Source organism: Haematobia irritans, chromosome 2 (assembly GCF_050003625.1).
Source record: "Haematobia irritans isolate KBUSLIRL chromosome 2, ASM5000362v1, whole genome shotgun sequence".
Taxonomy (NCBI): Eukaryota; Metazoa; Arthropoda; class Insecta; order Diptera; family Muscidae; genus Haematobia; species Haematobia irritans.
The window spans coordinates 48,210,619-48,229,634 of NC_134398.1; the positions used below are offsets into that span (position 1 = coordinate 48,210,619).

The following is a 19,016-nucleotide window of genomic DNA, read 5'->3' on the forward strand; positions in this document are numbered from 1 at the left end:
CTACCGCCTATCGCTACCGAAATTCTGTCGGAAACAAGAAAAGAGGAATTTTGCCGACGATATTAGGGCTGTTTTTATAACCACCACCGCAGAATGGTGACGGGGGTATAATAAGTTTGTCATTGCGTTTGTACCACATCCAAATATCGATTTCCGACTATCTAAAGTATATATATTCTTGATCAGGGAGAAATTCCCAGACGATATAAGCATGTCCGTCTGTTTGTCTGTCTGTTGTAATCACGCTACAGCCTTCAATAATGGGGCTATCGTCCTGAAATTTTGCACACAATCGGTTTTTGTTTGCAGGTAGGTCAAGTTCGAAGATGGGCTATATCGGTCCAAGTTTTCATATAGTCCCCATAAAACCGATCTCCCGATTTGGGGTCGTGGGCTTATAAAACCGTAGTTTGTATCCAATTTGCCTGAAATTGGAAATCTAGAGGTATTTTAGGACCATAAAAAGGTGTGGCAAAAATGGGGCGTATTGGTCCATCTTTTGGTATAGCCCCCATATAAACCGATCTCCCGATTTTACTTCTTGAGCTTTTGTATTTACTTTCCGATTTGCCTGAAATTTGAAATCTAAAGGTATTCTAAGACCACAAATAAGTGTGGCAAAAATGGGGCGTATTGGTCCATCTTTTGGTATAGCCCCCATATAGACCGATCTCCCGATTTTACTTCTTGGGCTTTTGGAAACTGTATTTACTTTCCGATTTGCCTGAAATTTGAAATCTAGAAGTATTCTAGGATCATAAAAAGGTGTGCCGTAAATGGTGCCTTTCAGTCCATGTTTCGATATAGTCCCCGATCTCCCGATTTTACTTCTTGGGCTTCTAGAAACTGTATTTACTATCCGATTTGCCTGAAATTTAAAATCTAGAGGTATTTTCGGACCATAAATTGGTGTAGCGCAAATGGCGCATATTGGTCCATCCTTTGGTATAGCCCCCATATAGACCGATCTCCCGATTTTACTTCTTGAGCGTCTAGAAACTGTATATACGTTCCCATTTTCCTGAAATTGAAAATTGGGTGTATGGGTCCATCTTTTGGTATAGCCCCTATATAAACCGATCTCCCGATTTTACTTCTTGGGCTTCTACAAACAGTATTATCAAGCCGATTTACCTGAAATTTGAAATTTAGAGATATTTTAATACCAAAAGATGGTGTAGCGCAAATGGCGCATATTGGTCCATCCTTTGGTATAGCCCCCATATAGACCGATCTCCCGATTTTACTTCTTGTGCGCCTAGAAACTTTATATACTGTCCCATTTGCCTGAAATTGAAAATCTAGAGGTATTATGGAACCACAAATAGGTGTGTTGCAAATGGGGTGTATCGGTCGATGTTTTGGTGTAGCCCCCATATAGACCGATCTCCCGACTTTACGTCTTGGGCTTCTAAAATCCGTAGTTTTTATCCAATTTGCCTGAAATTGGAACTCTAGAGGTATTTTAGGACCACCAAAAAATGGTGAGTATTGGTCCACGTTTTGGTATAGCCCCTATATAGACCTACCTCCCGAATTTATTTCTAGGACTTCTAGAGTCCGGTTGACCATAAATAGGTCAGCCGAATATGGTGTGTGTCGAACCATGTTTTGGCTCCACACATACCATAGACCGATCTCCCGATTTAACTCATTGGGCTTGTAGAAACCGTAGTTTTTATCCGATTTGCTCGAAAATGTTAATATACTGGTATTGTAGACCGTCAAAAATCTGTATAGCGTTTATTTTTACCGGTACATTTGGTAGGGCATCGATATAGATCGATTTCTCTTCTTGACGCTACATCCAAAGAAAAAATATTTTCCTCCGGAATGATATTTTAGACAAACGAAATTCCCCTTTCGTATAAAGTATTTTCGTTTAGAGCAAATATTCCGAATTTTTAATAAGCGATTCAACGATTGTCTCTAAAATGTGTGTCAAAAAGAAACTTTGTTTGTCTAAAATTTCGTTCCTCAGAAAAGAAAACTCTTCTTTCAGTGTATAGCAGGCACACTGCTCATGAAAATTGCTGAAACTACAATTTCCAGATTTTACTACTCGCAATTATTTAAATAATGATGGTAAAAATCTACAGATTTAAGATTTAAAATCAAGGCGTTATTTCATCATTTGCACTATATGCACGATTTCTCTAAAACTCAAACAAAAATGATTCTTCTAAATGCAGAATCTGATCTAGTCTTCATAGGTAGAATCTTTAAATTTATCTTCGGGAAGCGTACTGATTTGCTGGGGAGAATATTTGTCATCAAACCCCCTGAAATTCTTTATATTATCAACTAACGCGCTACGACGAAGAGTTTTCAAAGGAAACTATTATATTTGATTCATGGTGGTGGGTATTTAAGATTCGGCCCAGCCGAACTTACTTCTGTATATACTTGTTTCTTTTAGCACTGAATACCCTAAGCTGTGAAGGACTAAAAGAAAACAGAGTACTTGTTTATCCAGGACATCTCCAAAAATATGCAACACTGTCATCAGCTGTTTAGAAACAATCACAGAAACAATCCCCAGATTTGATCTCCGGTGCCTTTTGGAGAAGCAAAATTCATCCGATCTGGTTTAAATTTGGTACGTGGTGGTAGTATATGATATTTAACATAATCATATATAGCCCCCATATAAACCGATCCCTCAGGCAAAATAACGAGATTTCGTAGATCTAGGGATTTAACAGCTGTTTGTAAATATATCAATACAAACACAAACCCGTATGTGTACACGCACACACTCATTCATCTACAAGTAAAATTGGGACAGGGTTACAAAAAGCGCATTTTTAGTACTAAAACCACAGTTGTAAAAGGCAGTATAGGATATTTTGAAAGAGATTTTGTTGAAATCCTCTACAAGCCAGCTGATAGTTGCCTATTGCAAATATACTGAGATCTAGGAGTATTTCTGCCAAAATCCTCGTTTATGAGGTTTGCGAACGTAGTATTAGAATCAAAATCAGCTGTTAAATCCACAAATTATCAAAATCTCCATGTTTTGCAAGTTTGAACGCTTGAGTTTTGCAAAGAGAGTTTAGTTCTAAATATCGATATTGCATGCATAGAGAGAACGTAGTATAAGTTTTTTTTTCGCAATGAAGAGCGATTTTCGAATTTGGAGCAGTGTTGCCAGGTGATTTTCGATTCTTCCCCCCAAATCTTAAGAAAAAACCCCTAAATTGGTCTAAGCTTTTTTCAAAAACCCCCAAAAAATTTCAGAATATAAAAGTACAAAAAGTGGTCCCAAAATTACGTGAAAAAAAATCCTGTAGTGATACACTTTAAAAATTTAATTTAACACAAATATATATCCTGAAAGAAGAGTTCTTTCCTGAGAAACGAAATTTTAGAAAAACTAAGTTTTCTTTTGATGCTATTTTTTTTTCGTTTGAAATAAATAAAAAATAAAATTTGCTATTTAAGAAAATACTTTAAAACAAAAGAGATTTTCGTTTGTTTAAAATTTCATCCCTGAGGAAATTATTTTTTCTATGGATGTAATCAAGGCCGTATTCAGGGGGGGGATGAGGGGGATCAAACCCCCCCGAAATGAATGAATATTTTTATATAAATAAATATATATTTTTAGCTGCATAGAAAAATCTTATCGAAGATGTTGAAGAAAAGCTGAGGTTTTATTTTGAAAAACGCTTACCTATAAAAATAGCACAAATCATAGAATACTAGTTGAAAAGCCCGTCAAACGACGGTCGAAAAAAACAAATTGTTTTTGTTCTCGCACCACAAATTTCATTTTTGGAAAATGCATTTCTGCTTTTTATGTGTGTTTGCGCAAAACCTGCATATTTCAGCGAAGGAAGCAATAAAGAGATATTTCCAAACGTACATATTCTTTTAAAAATTTTAGTCACTTTGCCAGTTACTCAGGGATGGAAAATACAATTTTTAAGAAAGTACAAAAAAGGTATTTTTTGAGCGGAAAGGTACTTTTTACTAAATTTCAACAAAAATTTCACTGGAAGATTATTGTCAAGAGACTGAATTTTAAAGAAAATAAAATTTTGAAAAATTTTCTATATAAATAAAATTTTGCAAAAATTTTCTATAGAAATAAAATTTTGCAAAAAAATTCTATAGAAAAAAAATTGCAAAATTTTTTCTATAGAAATAAAATTTTGCAAAAATTTCCTATAAAAATAAAATTTTTACAAAATTTTCAATTGAAATAAAATTTTGACAAAATTTTCTATAAAAATAAAATTTTGCAAAAATTCTATATAGATTGTCAAGAGACTGAATTTTAAAGAAAATATAATTTTGACAAAATTTTTATATATATAAATAAAATTTTGCAAAAAATTTCTATAGAAATAAAATTTTGCAAAAAAATTCTATAAAAAAAAATGTTATATTTGCTTAGTTCGGCTTGAGGTCATGTGAATAAAAACAGATGTTGTTGTTTTTTGAGTTGTATTTTTATATTTAGAATTTTCCAATATTTCGAGACATCTCCGATGCTCGTCTTCAGGGAAATTACTTTAAACAAGAAGAAAAAACATTTAACACATTGTTTAAAGTAATTTCCCTGAAGACGAGCATCGGAGATGTCTCGAAATATTGGAAAATTTTAAATATAAAAATACAACTCAAAAAACAACAACATCTGTTTTTATTCACATGACCTCAAGCCGAACTAAGCAAATATAATTAAAAGTTTAAAGGTCAACTAATTAAAACAACAAGAAAAAAATGTTGCAAAATTTTTTCTATAGAAATAAAATTTTGCAAAAATTTCCTATAGAAATAAAATTTTTACAAAATTTTCAATTGAAATAAAATTTTGATAAAATTTTCTATAAAAATAAAATTTTGCAAAAATTCTATATAGATTGTCAAGAAACTGTATTTTAAAGAAAATATAATTTTGACAAAATTTTCTATATAAATAAAATTTTGCAAAAATTGTCTATAGAAATAAAATTTTGCAAAAAAATTCTATATACATAAAATTTTGCAAAAATTGTCTATAGAAATAAAATTTTGCAAAAAAATTCTATAGAAAACAAATTTGCAAAATTTTTTCTATAGAAATAAAATTTTGCAAAAATTTCCTATAGAAATAAAATTTTTACAAAATTTTCAATTGAAATAAAATTTTGACAAAATGTTCTATAAAAATAAAATTTTGTCAAAATAAAATTTTGACAAAATTTTCTACCGAAATAAAAAATCGATAATATAGAATCGCATTCTTTTTATACCCTCCACCATAGGATGGGGGTATATTAACTTTGTCATTCCGTTTGTAACACATCGAAATATTGCTCTAAGACCCCGTAAAGTATATATATTCTGGGTCGTGGTGAAATTCTGAGTCGAACTGAGCATGTCCGTCCGTCCGTCTGTTGAAATCACGCTAACTTCCGAAAGAAACAAACTATCGACTTGAAACTTGGCACAAGTAGTTGTTATTAATGTAGGTCGGACGGTATTGCAAATGGGCCATATCGGTCCACTTTTACGTATAGCCCCCATATAAACGGACCCCCAAATTTGGCTTGCGATTGCTCTAAAAGAAGCTGATCCGGCTGAAATTTGGTACATGGTATTGGTATATGTTCTCTAATGACCATGCAAAAATTGGTCCACATCGGTCCTTAATTATATATAGCCCCCATATAAACCGATCCCCTGATTTGGCTTGCGGAGCCTCTAAGAAACAAAAATTTCATCCGATCCGGCTGAAATTTGGTACATGGTGTTGGTATATGTTCTCTTATGACCATGCAAAAATTGGTCCATATCGGTCCATAATTATATATAGCCTCATATAAATCGATTCCCAGATTTGTCCTACGGAGCGTCTTGGAGGAGCAAAATTCATCCGATCCGGTTGAAATTTGGAACATGGTGTTAGAATGTCGTCTCTAACAAACACGCAAGAATTGGTCCATATCGGTCCATAACGTGGTGTTAGTATAAGGCCGCTAATATCCATGCCAAAATTGGTCCGTATCGGTCTATAGTTATATATAGCCGATCCCCAATCACACAAAAATTGGTCCATATCGGTTCATATTCATGGTTTGCCACTCGATACAAAAATAATCTACCAAAATTTTATTTTTATGGAAAACATTGTCAAAATGTTCTTTCTATAGAAAATTTTGTAAAAATTTTATTTCTATAGAAAATTTGTCAAAATTTTATTTCTATAGAAAATTTTGTCAAAATGTTATTTCTATAGAAAATTTTGTCAAAATTTTATTTTTGTAGAAAATTTTGTAAAAATTTTTTTCTATAGAAAATTTTGTCAAAATTTTATTTCTATAGAAAATTTTTTCCAAATTTTATTTCTATCGAAAATTTTTTCCAATTTTACTTCTATAGAAAATGTCAAAATTTTATTTTGTCAAAATTTTATTTCTATAGAAACTTTAAACTTAATTATATACGTATTTAATCGGCCTTTTTTAGTTTAATATATACTACGTATGGACTACCTTGGAATTTAGAAGACGGTGTTAGGAAGTTTTAAGATACTTTGCCATCGGCAAGTGTTACCGCAACCCAAGTAATTCGATTGTGGATGACAGTCTTCAGTAAAAGTTTCTACGCAATCCATGGTGGAGGGTACATAAGCTTCGGCTTGGCCGAACTTACGGCCGTATGTACTTGTTTCGACTAAAACTTTCTTGAAGTTCAATAAAATCCTGTTTTTGACTATGTCTTTTACAAAATCGAGATTTTCTTCCCACATGAACATGTCTGTTTTGCCATAGTTGTAAAAGACTATTAGCAAATAAGGTTGATAAAGACTTTCTCAAAATATTAAAATATTTTGTCAAAGCTATTGTACCATAAATCTGATATCGACTCAAAAATGTCTACACAAAAGGTACTAAATCATTCGCGGGGGTACTACGGTACTGACCGGGGTGAAAAAGGTTTGAAAAAAGTTCTATAGTACTGAATTTTCCATCCCTGCATTTACTACGTGCTCATCCGAACGTTAATTTTCAACAAAGAAGAGATTAAAGACGTATCTTAGAAATTCGACTAGCGAGAGCAGACTCAAAGGATTGGCATTAATGTCGGTTCATCGCCGAATAAATGTGCCGACTGAAGAAGTCATTGATTTATTTGCTGCCCTAAAAGCCCGTCGGCTCAATTTAATATTATAAAAATATTGTATATATACCTATGCATAAATAAAATTTTCTACACATGAGATTATATGAATATTTTTTTCAAAGTTGAACCCCCCCCCCGAATTAAAATCCTGGCTACGGCCTTGGATGTAATAATACAATATGTATATCAATTTAAAAAACGGGCTTACTCTTAAAAAGCTTTCAGCTGCTAAGTTAAAATACGATTGTTTTTAATTTTGTCAAATATTAAAAATGCCCTTTCAACAGAAGAGTTTAAAAAAGATAACGAAAATAATGCTATTGCCCTGCCAACATTTTTTGAATTTGGGGACTCTTTTGAGAATCCCCACACAGAAAAAAATATCACCAAAATATTTCCAATTAAAAAGTTAATTGAAGTTGAAAATTTTTTCAATTAATAAATTAATTGATACAATTAACATTTTAATCATGATAGAAACATTAAGTTAATTAAGTCAATGATTGAAAATTTTAAAATTTGTAATTAAAAAATTAATTGATACAATTAACTTTTTAATCTAATTCGGAAGACTAATTAAAATTGTATTTCAAACAATCATTTGTTAATCCAAATAAAAACTCTAAGCCAATTCAGAAAGTAATTAAAAATACCCTGCCAGCATTTCAAAGTTCCATTTCAACCTCATCGTTACCACAGACTCGTAAATGTCACTTCAATCATCATGAAAAGGTACATCAAAAAGTACATGCAAGTAATTTGCCATCCCTACTGTAAAAAAGCCATTTTTTTTGTGAAACGCCAAGCGCAACCAGCTTGTTATATTTTAATTAAATAAAAACGAAAATAAAGTTCTGAAAACATAGATTATACGCTTAAAATTGTGAAAGGTATATTGGTGAACAATTTGGTGATTTTCCAAATGGAATAAAGTGATTGTTTTTCAGATATTTTACAGACACGCTGCCTCCATGGAATAAAAACACTGGTTGATAGACGCAGCAACATGTAACTCGCTACTTGTAACTCAACATCATCATTAATGCCAAAAATTATGTTAAATGTAATGTGATAGTGGTATAAATGTTATATTTTTAAGAATTTGTAAATGTTTAATCAAATTAATAAATATCTAAACAAACGTGTTTTACTCGACCACAATGATTCTTTTACAACTATCTTAAAATGCACTTTTTCTGATTGTTTGGAGGGTCCCTTATTGGCGTCGTTCTAAATTGATCTATAAAGGCACCTAATAATTGCACTCATGCGAAACATTTTTGTAGTAACTTGGGGTGGTACAACTTCTTAATAGTGACGTCGCTTTTCCGACGTGTTTTTGATGTCGTATATGATTGTTTTCGACGTAGTGGGGATTCTCAAAAGAGTCCCCAAATTCAAAAAATGTTGGCAGGGTAGTTACCTTTTTTAATTAATAAATTAATTGAGTTTTGCAATCAACATCAATTAAATTTTTAATTGAATCAATTAAAAAATTAATTGAAATTTGCTGAAAAAATCAATTAATTTTTTAATCAAGAATTTTTTCTATGCCCAATTAAAACTGTGATTGATACTATCATTTTCGTGATTGAAGACATTTCAATTAAAAAATTAATTGGATCAATTAATTTGGTGATTGAATCAGAAAAATTTTTTTTTTGTGCACTACGTCGAAAACAATCATATACGACATCAAAAACTCGTCGGAAAAGCGCCGTCACTATTGAGAAGTTGTACCACGCCAAGTTACTACAAAAATGTTTCGCATGAGTGCAATTATTAGGAGCCTTTATAGATCAATTTAGAACGACGCCAATAAGGGACCCTCCAAACAATCAGAAAAAGTGCATTTTAAGATAGTTGTAAAAGAATCATTGTGGTCGAGTAAAACACGTTTGTTTAGATATTTATTAATTTGATTAAACATTTACAAATTCTTAAAAATATAACATTTATACCACTATCACATTACATTTAACAAAATTTTTGGTATTAATGATGATGTTGAGTTACAAGTAGAGAGTTACATGTTGCTGCGTCTATCAACCAGTGTTTTTATTCCATGGAGGCAGCGTGTCTGTAAAATATCTGAAAAACAATCACTTTATTCCATTTGGAAAATCACCAAATTGTTCACCAATATACCTTTCACAATTTTAAGCGTATAATCTATGTTTTCAGAACTTTATTTTCGTTTTTATTTAATTAAAATATAACAAGCTGGTTGCGCTTGGCGTTTCACAAAAAAAATGGCTTTTTTAACAGTAGGGATGGCAAATTACTTGCATGTACTTTTTGATGTACCTTTTCATGATGGTTGAAGTGACATTTACGAGTCTGTGGTAACGATGAGGTTGAAATGGAACTTTGAAATGCTGGCAGGGTGTATACTTGTTTGTATTTAGGATCTTCTTGTTGACTTTCCGCATCTTTTTTCTCATAACTCATGCTAGAATTGTTCCGAATTTGCTTGAGAATTGCTCCACTTTATAAGGTTTGAAATAATTTTTTACCCCCCAAAAATCACTCCAAATAAATTTTACCCCTAAAAATCCCCCTAAACGTGAAAAACCCCCTAAATTTGGGGGGAAACCCCCTAACCTGGCAACACTGATTTGGAGAAATCTGGATGTGTATGCGCATGGCTGAACAAGAAGGTTAAATCATGGGCCCATATGATTACAATTTTTTTTATTTCGACAAAATTTTAAGATGTCAAAATCATATGTTTATGGTGATTGCAGCTCTCCAAATGACACTGCATAGCAAATGCATCTCAAACAAACTCGCGCATTCATAGCTGGAGAATTGTTCAAAAATGACTTGAGTATCTTGATAACATATTCCAGTCCCAAAATACCACGCACATCAGTTTTTAAACTGCATCGTAAACTGTTTTTGTTAATAGATGGCGAAGATCCATTTGACTGACTTCCATTCTTAACTTTGGTGGGTATTATAGTCTTATTTGTCTCATATCGGCGTTCCTCGGATGAATTATCCACTTCACAATCACTCATAGGTGACGCAATTAAATTTGAACCTTTATTTTTCTCTGGATTTTATTATTTTTTCAGGACAATTGAAAGAATAAATAATTGCCACTTTTACCAATGCCATACGATTCTTTTATCAGCTGATTTTGACTTCTTAAAATTGTAAACAACATATTGAAATTTGTTGTTTTTGTTATCGTGATTCAACCTCCTTATTCAGCCATGTGTATGCGTGTGTGAACATAGTGTAACATTTTTTCGTTACGCTGCGCACTACGCTTGTACGGTGCAGTTTAGATTGCAATAACAGAGAAAATGCCAAACTATTTCCAGTAGGTTACTTGGCAACACTACGTCATTCTATAAAAAAAAGATAAACACGGCAACAACAAAATTGCGAAACCTGTCAAAAATAAAAACAAACAAAATTAGCAAACAACCCGAAAATTGATTTTCTGCACTTATGGGTTTTGCTTTTTTTATTTTCTACGAGTTTTTCCCTACAACTCGTCGATATAAGTTTTTATGGTTTTCGTGAAAGTGAAAATTAATGCAAAACATAAACCGGAGGAAAGAAGATGTAAGGTTTGATGATGATACAGTCTCGGTTGCGGAGAAATTTGGTATACGGATGGAATACCTTTAAAAGTTTATTGCAATAATGCGAAATCCAATACAGTCCATTTATGGAATATAAACAATCTAATAAACTATAACGTCTTGCTTGTTACCAAGGAAAAGTGTCTCACAAATTCTCGACTAATCCTGTATCCATGTACCAAATTTCATGAAACTGCAACCCCCTAAAATGGTTTTTAATGGGTCGTCTCCCGTAATACCAAGCCGGTTTATTATTCTCAAATTTTGTTATTCTTTCTTAACAGGCACAGACCCTTTCGCAAATGTGCGTTGCCACAATGTTCTGGATTACGTTTTAATTTGGTCCACAAATTTCCTCGTCGTCACGATAGATTACAACAATGGTTAGATGCCATTGCTAGCCCTCGCTTGAGTAGCTTACCCCATGATCGTCTCAATCTTCTTTGGATATGCTGTCGACACTTTCGTGTCGAGGACTATGTCAATCCTCAATCAAAGACCTTAAATGTAGCAGCTGTCCCAAGTTTAAATCTCCAGACATTGGATGATTTAGACAAATGTCGTCAGGGTGATGTTGAGAAAGCCGCTGTACTAACAGCTGAAGAAATCATATGGCTACAGGAAAACAGCAATAAAAGACAAATAGAATTACTGAAACCTCATGCGTCGGGTTTCAATCAGCAAATTGTTAAAGGACCACCTATGAAAGACTCTTCAATAGTATCAACTACAACAACACCATTGCCCACCGTATCAACAAAAAGTCTCGATGAGCCACCAGTTAGCCAAACTTGTTCTTATGCTAGCATCAATACAATTGAGTCGACACCTAGTGTTTGTGCTACCACTTCCGTTTCGTGTGTTGGAGAGGATACAAATGATTTTACACTATTCCTGGACGATGGCTATATCGAAATAAATGATTATAAATTGGGCCGTAATTATGAATTGAATAGTTTATGGTTACGTTCTTTATGTCATTGCTCGAAATGTTACGATGTGAAAACTGATGTCCCAAAATTGAATGTATTCGAACTGCCAAGAGATGTACAACCGATAATGGCCAATGTATCGGAAGAGACGACGAAATTGGAAATTGTGTGTAAGTAGGACAACTAGATACTAATGCTTAATGTAAGGCACGATAAAGTTTTGTCACTGGAGATATCTATAGGCCTATTTGGAATGGTTAACTTTTTTTGTGGAGAAAATTAGATTATATAGGCAACATTTGTAGGAGGTTTTGATTATTCTTTTTAGTGCTATTTTCAGCTAACTGCAATACCGTGATGATTCCGCGGCGATGAAGTTAAATGGGAAATTATTGTGAAATTTTTTTTTATCCTTCACCATTACTGAGGTACAGTGTACAATAAGTTTGTCCATCTGTATGTAATGTCAAGAAGGACCTTTATGAGACCCACCGTTAAGTATACCGATCGTCTTTGAATTAAATTCTGAGTCGATATAGCGGTGTCCGTCAGTCTGCTCATGTATTTTTGTGTGTAAAGTACAGCGCTCATTTTAAGTCGTATCGTCCTCAAAATTTGACAACACAGGCCAAATTTTTACTACGATTTTCGTCCAAATTTCCAGAGATACTAACTATGCATGCAAAATTTTGTCAGAAACGATTCAGATTAGATGTAGCTTCCATATATATCTTTCGCCCGATTCAAAGTTTCATTGCTATTTACTTGAAAATTTCCTCACAGAGTAGAGTATCAATGAGTGCTATACTTTGTTTAAATCGGTTAAGATTTAAATATAGCTCATATAGCCATCATCGTGCAATGGTTAGCATGCCCACCTTGCATACACCATTTCCGAGTGCTTGCGACATTTCCGAGTGTTTCAAAGCTTCTCTAAGTCGTTTCAACGCAATGTGGAATGTCGTTCATAATCGGCTATAAAAAGGCATATAAGCATATGTTGAGTGTCATTTAAATAGGGTTAGGAGATAAAGCGTATTTCCATATTTAAGAAAATTAAAGGTACATTTTTATGGGAGTTTTATCACAAAGATCGGTTAATAAATGAGGCCACTATGGTCACAATTAAAATTGTTAGGCAAAATTTTGAAAATCTGGCGCTACATATATATGGGAGCAGGTTTGTTTGATACCAGAAAAGGTTACTTTGTGCTAACTTTGTGAGTAAGATCGGTTAATAAATAAGGCTATTATGACCAAATTTTCGAAAATCGGGCAATGCATATATATGGAGCTATATTTAAATCCGAACTGATTAGTACTGATTAGTCAGTATTATGGAAGATTAGAGTAAACCAACTTTGAGTAAGATCGGTTAATAAATAAGGGTTTTATGGCCAAATGTGGAAAAATCGGGCGATACATATATATGGGAGGTATAGTTAAATCTAAAGCGATTTCGAAGATTTTTTGCATATATAGTAAATACTATAGAACATTAGATTTGGCCAACCTTGAGCAAGATCAGTTGAAAAATAAGGGACTTATGGCAAAATTTGTGAAAATCGGGCGATACATATATATGGGAGCTATATCTAAATCTGAACCGATTTCGATGAAATTTGGAACACTTCAAGGGTGGTAAATTAGATAACTTTTTGGGAAATTTGTCGCCGATCGGTTAGTAAATGAGCGCAATCTGACCTCATTTTTCGAAATCGGGCGATACATATATATGAGGGCTAAATCTAAATTTGATGCGACTTTTGCCAAATTTTTGTCATTCGTCCCTGTGCCAAAAAAAAAAAAAAAACGCTATACGCCAAATTTCATCAAAATCGCTTATTAATAATTGCGAGCGGAATCCTGCGAACTACAAATACATGGACAGACGGACAAAGTTATAATACGCAGATCACTATGTGGTTTAGGATATAAAAATATCCATATTATTATTCTCCATATTTACTAAAGTTGTGTTCCTTCGTAGGACATAGGAAAACGTTAGCTTAAGCAGTCTGCTAATGTTTTTGGAACAATCTGGTTGGTTCAACAGAAGAAAATAATCGAGAAGGTTCAGCGGTTAAAACTAGATGTGCCCATATGTAATAGGTACTTTTAGTGAATGTGGTATCACAATGGACTGAATAGTCTAAGTGAGCCTGAAGCTTAATCGATATGCCACTTTAACCTCACATAACTTAACCTAACCTAACCTCGGCAGGACATTAACCGATTTAAATTTTACGTCTGAGGATTTTGTAGATTTAAATTTTACGTCTGAGGACTTTGTAGAAGTGTTTGTCCAAATCAGTTCGTATTTAAATATATGTGTATATGTGATTTGAGATGGCATAGAAAATTTAGATCGAAAGAATGGTGCAAGGTATAATATAGTGAATCCCGCCTGACTTTAGAGACTTTCCTTATTTGTAGTTTTATACCCATCACCATAGAATGGTGATGGGGGTATAATAAGTTTGTCATTCCGTGGGTAACACATCGAAATATCGATTTCCGACTATATAAAATATATATTCTTGATCAGAGAGAAATTCTAAGATGATATAAGCATGTCCGTCTGTATGTCTGTCTGTTTTAATCACGCTACAGCCTTCAAAAATGACACTATCGTCCTGAAACTTGGCACCGTTTCGTTTTTTGTTTGCAGGCAGGTCAAATTCGAAGATGGGCTATATCGGTCCAAGTTTTGATATAGTCCCCATATAAACCGACTTCCCGATTTGGGGACTTGGGCTTATTAAAACCATAGTTTTTATCCAATTTGCCTGAAATTGAAAATCTAGAGGTCTTGAGGACCATAAAAAATGTGTGCCGAAAATGGTGCCCATCGATCCATGTTTTGGTATAGCCCCCATATAGACCGATCTCCCGATTTTGCTTCTTTGGCTTCTAGAAACTGTATTTACTATCCGATTTGCCTGAAATTGAAAATCTAGAGGTATTTTGGGTGTGTCCAAAATGGTCCGTATCGGTCATTGTTTTGGTATAGCCCCCATACAGAGCGATCTCTCCATTTTGCTTCGTGGGCGTCTAGAAACTGTATTTTCTATCCGATTTGCCTGAAATTGAAAATCTAGAGGTAGTTTAATATCACAAATAGGTGTGTCGAAAATGGTTCGTATCGGACCATGTTTTTGGTATAGTCGCCATATAGACCGATCTCCCGATTTTTATTCTTGGGCTTCTATAAACTGTATTTATTACCCGATTTGCCTGAAATTGAAAATCTAGAGGTATTTTTGGGACCACAAATAGGTGTGCCGAAATTAAGGTGTATCGGTGCATTTTTTGGTATAACCCCCATATAGACCGATCTCTGGATTTTACTTCATGGGCGTCTACAGACTATATTTTCTAGCCGATTTGCTCGAAATTGAAAATCTAGAGGTATTTTAAGATCACAAATAGGTGTGTCGCAAATGGTGCCCATCGGTCCATGTTTTGGCCTAGCCCTCATATAGACCGATCTCCCGAGTTTGCTTCTTGGGCGTCTAGAAACTGTATTTTCTATCCGATTTGCCTGAAATTGACAATCTAGAGGTATTTGAGGACCATAAAGTGGTGTGTCGAAAATAAAGTGGTGTGTAGAAATCTAGAGGTATTTTTGGACCATAAAGAGGTGTGTCGAAAATGGGCCGTATCTGTTTTGGTATAGCCCCTATATGCACTGATCTCCCTATTTTACTTCTTAGGCTTCTAGAATTCGTAGTTTTCACCCAATTCGCCTGAAAGTGGAATTCTAGAGGTATTTGAGGAGCATTAAGAGGTGGTTAGTATTGGTCCATGTTTTGGTATAGCTCCCATATAGACCTCACTCCCGAATTTATTTCTAGGACTTCTGTAATCCGGCTGATTACAAATAGGTCAGCCGATTATGGTGTATGTCGACCCAAGTTTTAGTTTTAGCTTCCACATAGACCGATCTCCAGATTTAACTCCTTGGGCTTCTAGAAACCGTAGTTTTTATCCGATTTACACAAAAATGTAAATATACTGGAATTTTAGACCCTCAAAAAGCTGTACCGCATTTATTTTTACTGGTCCGTTTGGTAAGGCATCGATATAGATTTCTTGAGGGTACACCTAAAGAAAAAATATTTTCCTCCGGAATGAAATTTTAGACAAACGAAATTTCCCTTTCGTATAAAGTATTTTCGTGTAGAGCCAACTAATCCGAATTTTTAATAAGCGATTCAACGATTGTCTCTAAAATTTGTGTCAAAAGAAAACTATGCTTGTCTAAAATTTCGTTCCTCAGAAAAGAAAACACTTCTTTCAGGGTATACAGGCGCACTGATCATGAAAATTGCTTGAAACTGAAAGTAAAATTTCCAGATTTTACTCATCGAATTCATTTAAATAATGGCGGAAAAAATCTACAGATTTAAGATTTCAATTGAAGGCGATACACGATATGTTTATGATTTCTCTAAAACTCAAACAAAATTGGTTCTCATAAATCCAGAATCTGATCTAGTCTTCATAGCCCAGCAAAAAAATTTGGAAGTTCTTCCAAAGGCACAACTTTAAAAGCACTTCCAGAAGATGTACTCCCAATGATGTTCTTTATTCTAACTACACAGGAAGTTCTTTTTATTCAATTTTTTATAACAAGTTTTTTTTTCATATTTTTAATGTATAATATTACATTTTTGTTGCAAATAGGTTAAAAACAGAGTAAGAATTTATAAAATGGTACAAATTATTAAAATTTTGTCGAAAAAAATGCTACATCCAATATGAGAAAATTGTGAATTTTTGAAAATATTTGAAATCAAACATTTCAGACAAGCGTTAGAATCCATTACAAATTATAAAAAAATATAAAAATTATTTATTTGACAAAATATCACAGAATTTTTTAATTTACATACAAAACATTGAATTCGGATCACACCTAAAGAAGTGATGCAAATTCAGTGCAACGGCTGTTGAAATGGAGAACTTCCGTTCTATGACAAGCCCATGTTAAATTCATTGCTTCTGCGTCAATTTTGCACCACTTCCGGATCCAAAAAGAACATTTTCATTACCTTTTTGGCGACGCTTTTTTTGCTGGGAGGTAGAATCTGGTTGAACTGATCTGCTTGGGAGAAAACTTGTCATCAAACCCCCTAAAATTCTATATATTATCAGAAAACCCGCTACGACGAAGAGTTTTCAAAGTAAACTAGTATATTTGATTCATGGTGGTGGGTACTTAAGATTCGGCCCGGCCGAACTTACTGCTGTATATAATTGTTTTCTTTTTTTGTAGTTTAATTACATTTTCCACGATTTTTGTTACCAATACGTTTTATTAATATATTTATTTATTTTTTTACAGGGGATGATGGTCATACCTCTACATATGATCTAAATGATATATATGAAAAAACACAATCGAAAAAGAAACTGACGACACCAATTCATAATCAAATTCTATGGAATGGACAAAATACAAAATCTGGTGATGATTTTCAACCATTGCCATGTTACGATATCTTAATGGATAGTAGCAATATAATACCCACCGCCCTAAAAAGACTTCAAAAAGTTGGAGTTTTAATTATAACAGCCCTACCGAGATCGGATACAGATTCTGTATTGAAAAGAACACTAATATCGAAACTCTTCAATCATGTCTGGGATAATTTGATAAGTGAAAAACGATCCCATTTTTGTGCCACCCATAATACACCCTATACCAATTGTACCTTTGAGTCCATGGATAAAGGTTTACAAATGCTCACTGTGCCATATCACAAAGAAAATATCAAAATAAAATTATGTTTAGTCGATGGCTTCTATGCCGCCTCACAATTGCAACAGCTACACAAAGTCTCTTATGATTTTTTATCACAATACATTATGGAATATTCGTTTAAGGATAAACAGGGATATTGTCATGGGACAAAAGAGACCGTCATTAACATTAAGGATGGTTGTGAACGTATTTTGTTCTCACCCTATCATTTGCAAGATGTTAAAGCCCAAGACTTTGACATGATAGCCAATCATTCCAAGAATTTCAATGATCTATTGAAAGCAAATGAAAATCAATGGCATATCGATTTGGATTCTGAAATGTTGATCATTTTGGATAATTTTCGTATATGTTGGTGTATATCGGAGCCTCACATAGAAAATGAATTGGACTGTTTCTATATGGAAAGAAGACATTATATAAGCAGTTTGCACCAGTTAAAGGTATGTTGTAAAATGAATATTTTTATATATTCTATGTTTTAATGACAATTTCTTTTTTTAAATTTATTTTCAGCCGTGATTATATTATTTATAAACAAATCACAACAATTCAAGTTCCTATTTATTAGTATATAATAGATATACATTTATATACATATTATTTATATCTAAAGAAAACAACAACAAAGTATCGGAAGTTCCTATTAAGATTTAAGCCTAAACTCTGCTGTTGTTAACTTCTCAACCAAGTTAAAGTGCTATACAACAGTAAAAAAAAACTTTTAATTAAACATAACGATAATGTTCCTAATGCTTAGTTTGATGTTCCTATATTTTATAAAGCCAATCAAGCGTGACAAGTGTAATATTTAAAACAAAAATCATATTTAATATATTTAAAAATAAAAATAAACTTTTATTGATGTTCCCATATATTTACAATAGATGAGAGCATTATTCTCAATTAAATGAAGTTTTTTATTATATTTTATGTTATAATAATGGTTTATCAAAATGTACAGGATAGAACATGAACATTGTATTTTCATACACATCATCAATGGCTCCCATAGATTCATTCCATTAACTTATTTTATAGAATATCAGTTCATAACACATTGGACAGTCAGGCCTTAATATCAATGACCATCGCCCTCAATCTATTCTCTCAAATCTGGGAAGGATTTTTTAAGAATAAATTTTTTAAAGAATTTGCTGCCGAGCCTATTTTCCCTTTGGATTTAGAGCAGTTACCACTCGAGCAAGAAATAATCTACCATAAATTAGAGAAAATGTCACTAAAAATCTACCAAACAAATAATCTTATTTTGCAAAATTTTATGTCTATAGAAATTTTTTTCAAAATTTTATTTCTATAGAACATTTTTGCAAAATTTTTCTATAGAAATTTTAGTTCTCTAAACATTTTTGCAACATTTTATTTCTATAGAAAATTGTAAAACTTTTTTTCTATAAAAAATTTTTGCAAACTTTTATTTCCATAGAAAATTTTTTTTATTTTTTTTATTTCTGTAGAAATTTTTTTCAAATTTAATTTTTTTTAGAAAACTTTGTCAAAATTTTATGTATATAAAAAATTTTGTTAAAATTTTATTTCTATAGAAAATTTTATTAAAATTGTATCTCTATCGAAAAC

At 32.9% G+C, this 19,016-nt stretch overlaps 1 protein-coding gene and 1 long non-coding RNA gene across 2 annotated transcripts; both read left to right on the forward strand.

Annotated features, from left to right (window-relative positions):
• Positions 1-7,788: 7,788 nt before the first annotated feature.
• LOC142227695 (uncharacterized) lies at positions 7,789-8,302 on the forward strand. The gene is made up of 2 exons (XR_012719985.1): positions 7,789-8,006; positions 8,064-8,302. It is a non-coding gene; the product is annotated as an uncharacterized LOC142227695 (long non-coding RNA).
• A 2,194-nt stretch (positions 8,303-10,496) lies between these two features.
• LOC142224205 (trimethyllysine dioxygenase, mitochondrial-like) lies at positions 10,497-18,328 on the forward strand. Its single transcript, XM_075293986.1, has 4 exons — positions 10,497-10,695; positions 11,000-11,817; positions 16,998-17,860; positions 17,934-18,328. Coding segments are annotated over exons 1-4 (1,689 nt in total). The 5' UTR covers positions 10,497-10,693; the 3' UTR covers positions 17,940-18,328.
• The last annotated feature ends 688 nt before the right edge of the window (positions 18,329-19,016 follow it).

Bases quoted from the DNA above. Each gene is read 5' to 3' on its own strand.
- LOC142224205 (XM_075293986.1), top strand. The intron at 11,818-16,997 runs GTAAGTAGGACA...ATTTTTTTACAG, and splicing joins GACGAAATTGGAAATTGTGT to GGGATGATGGTCATACCTCT.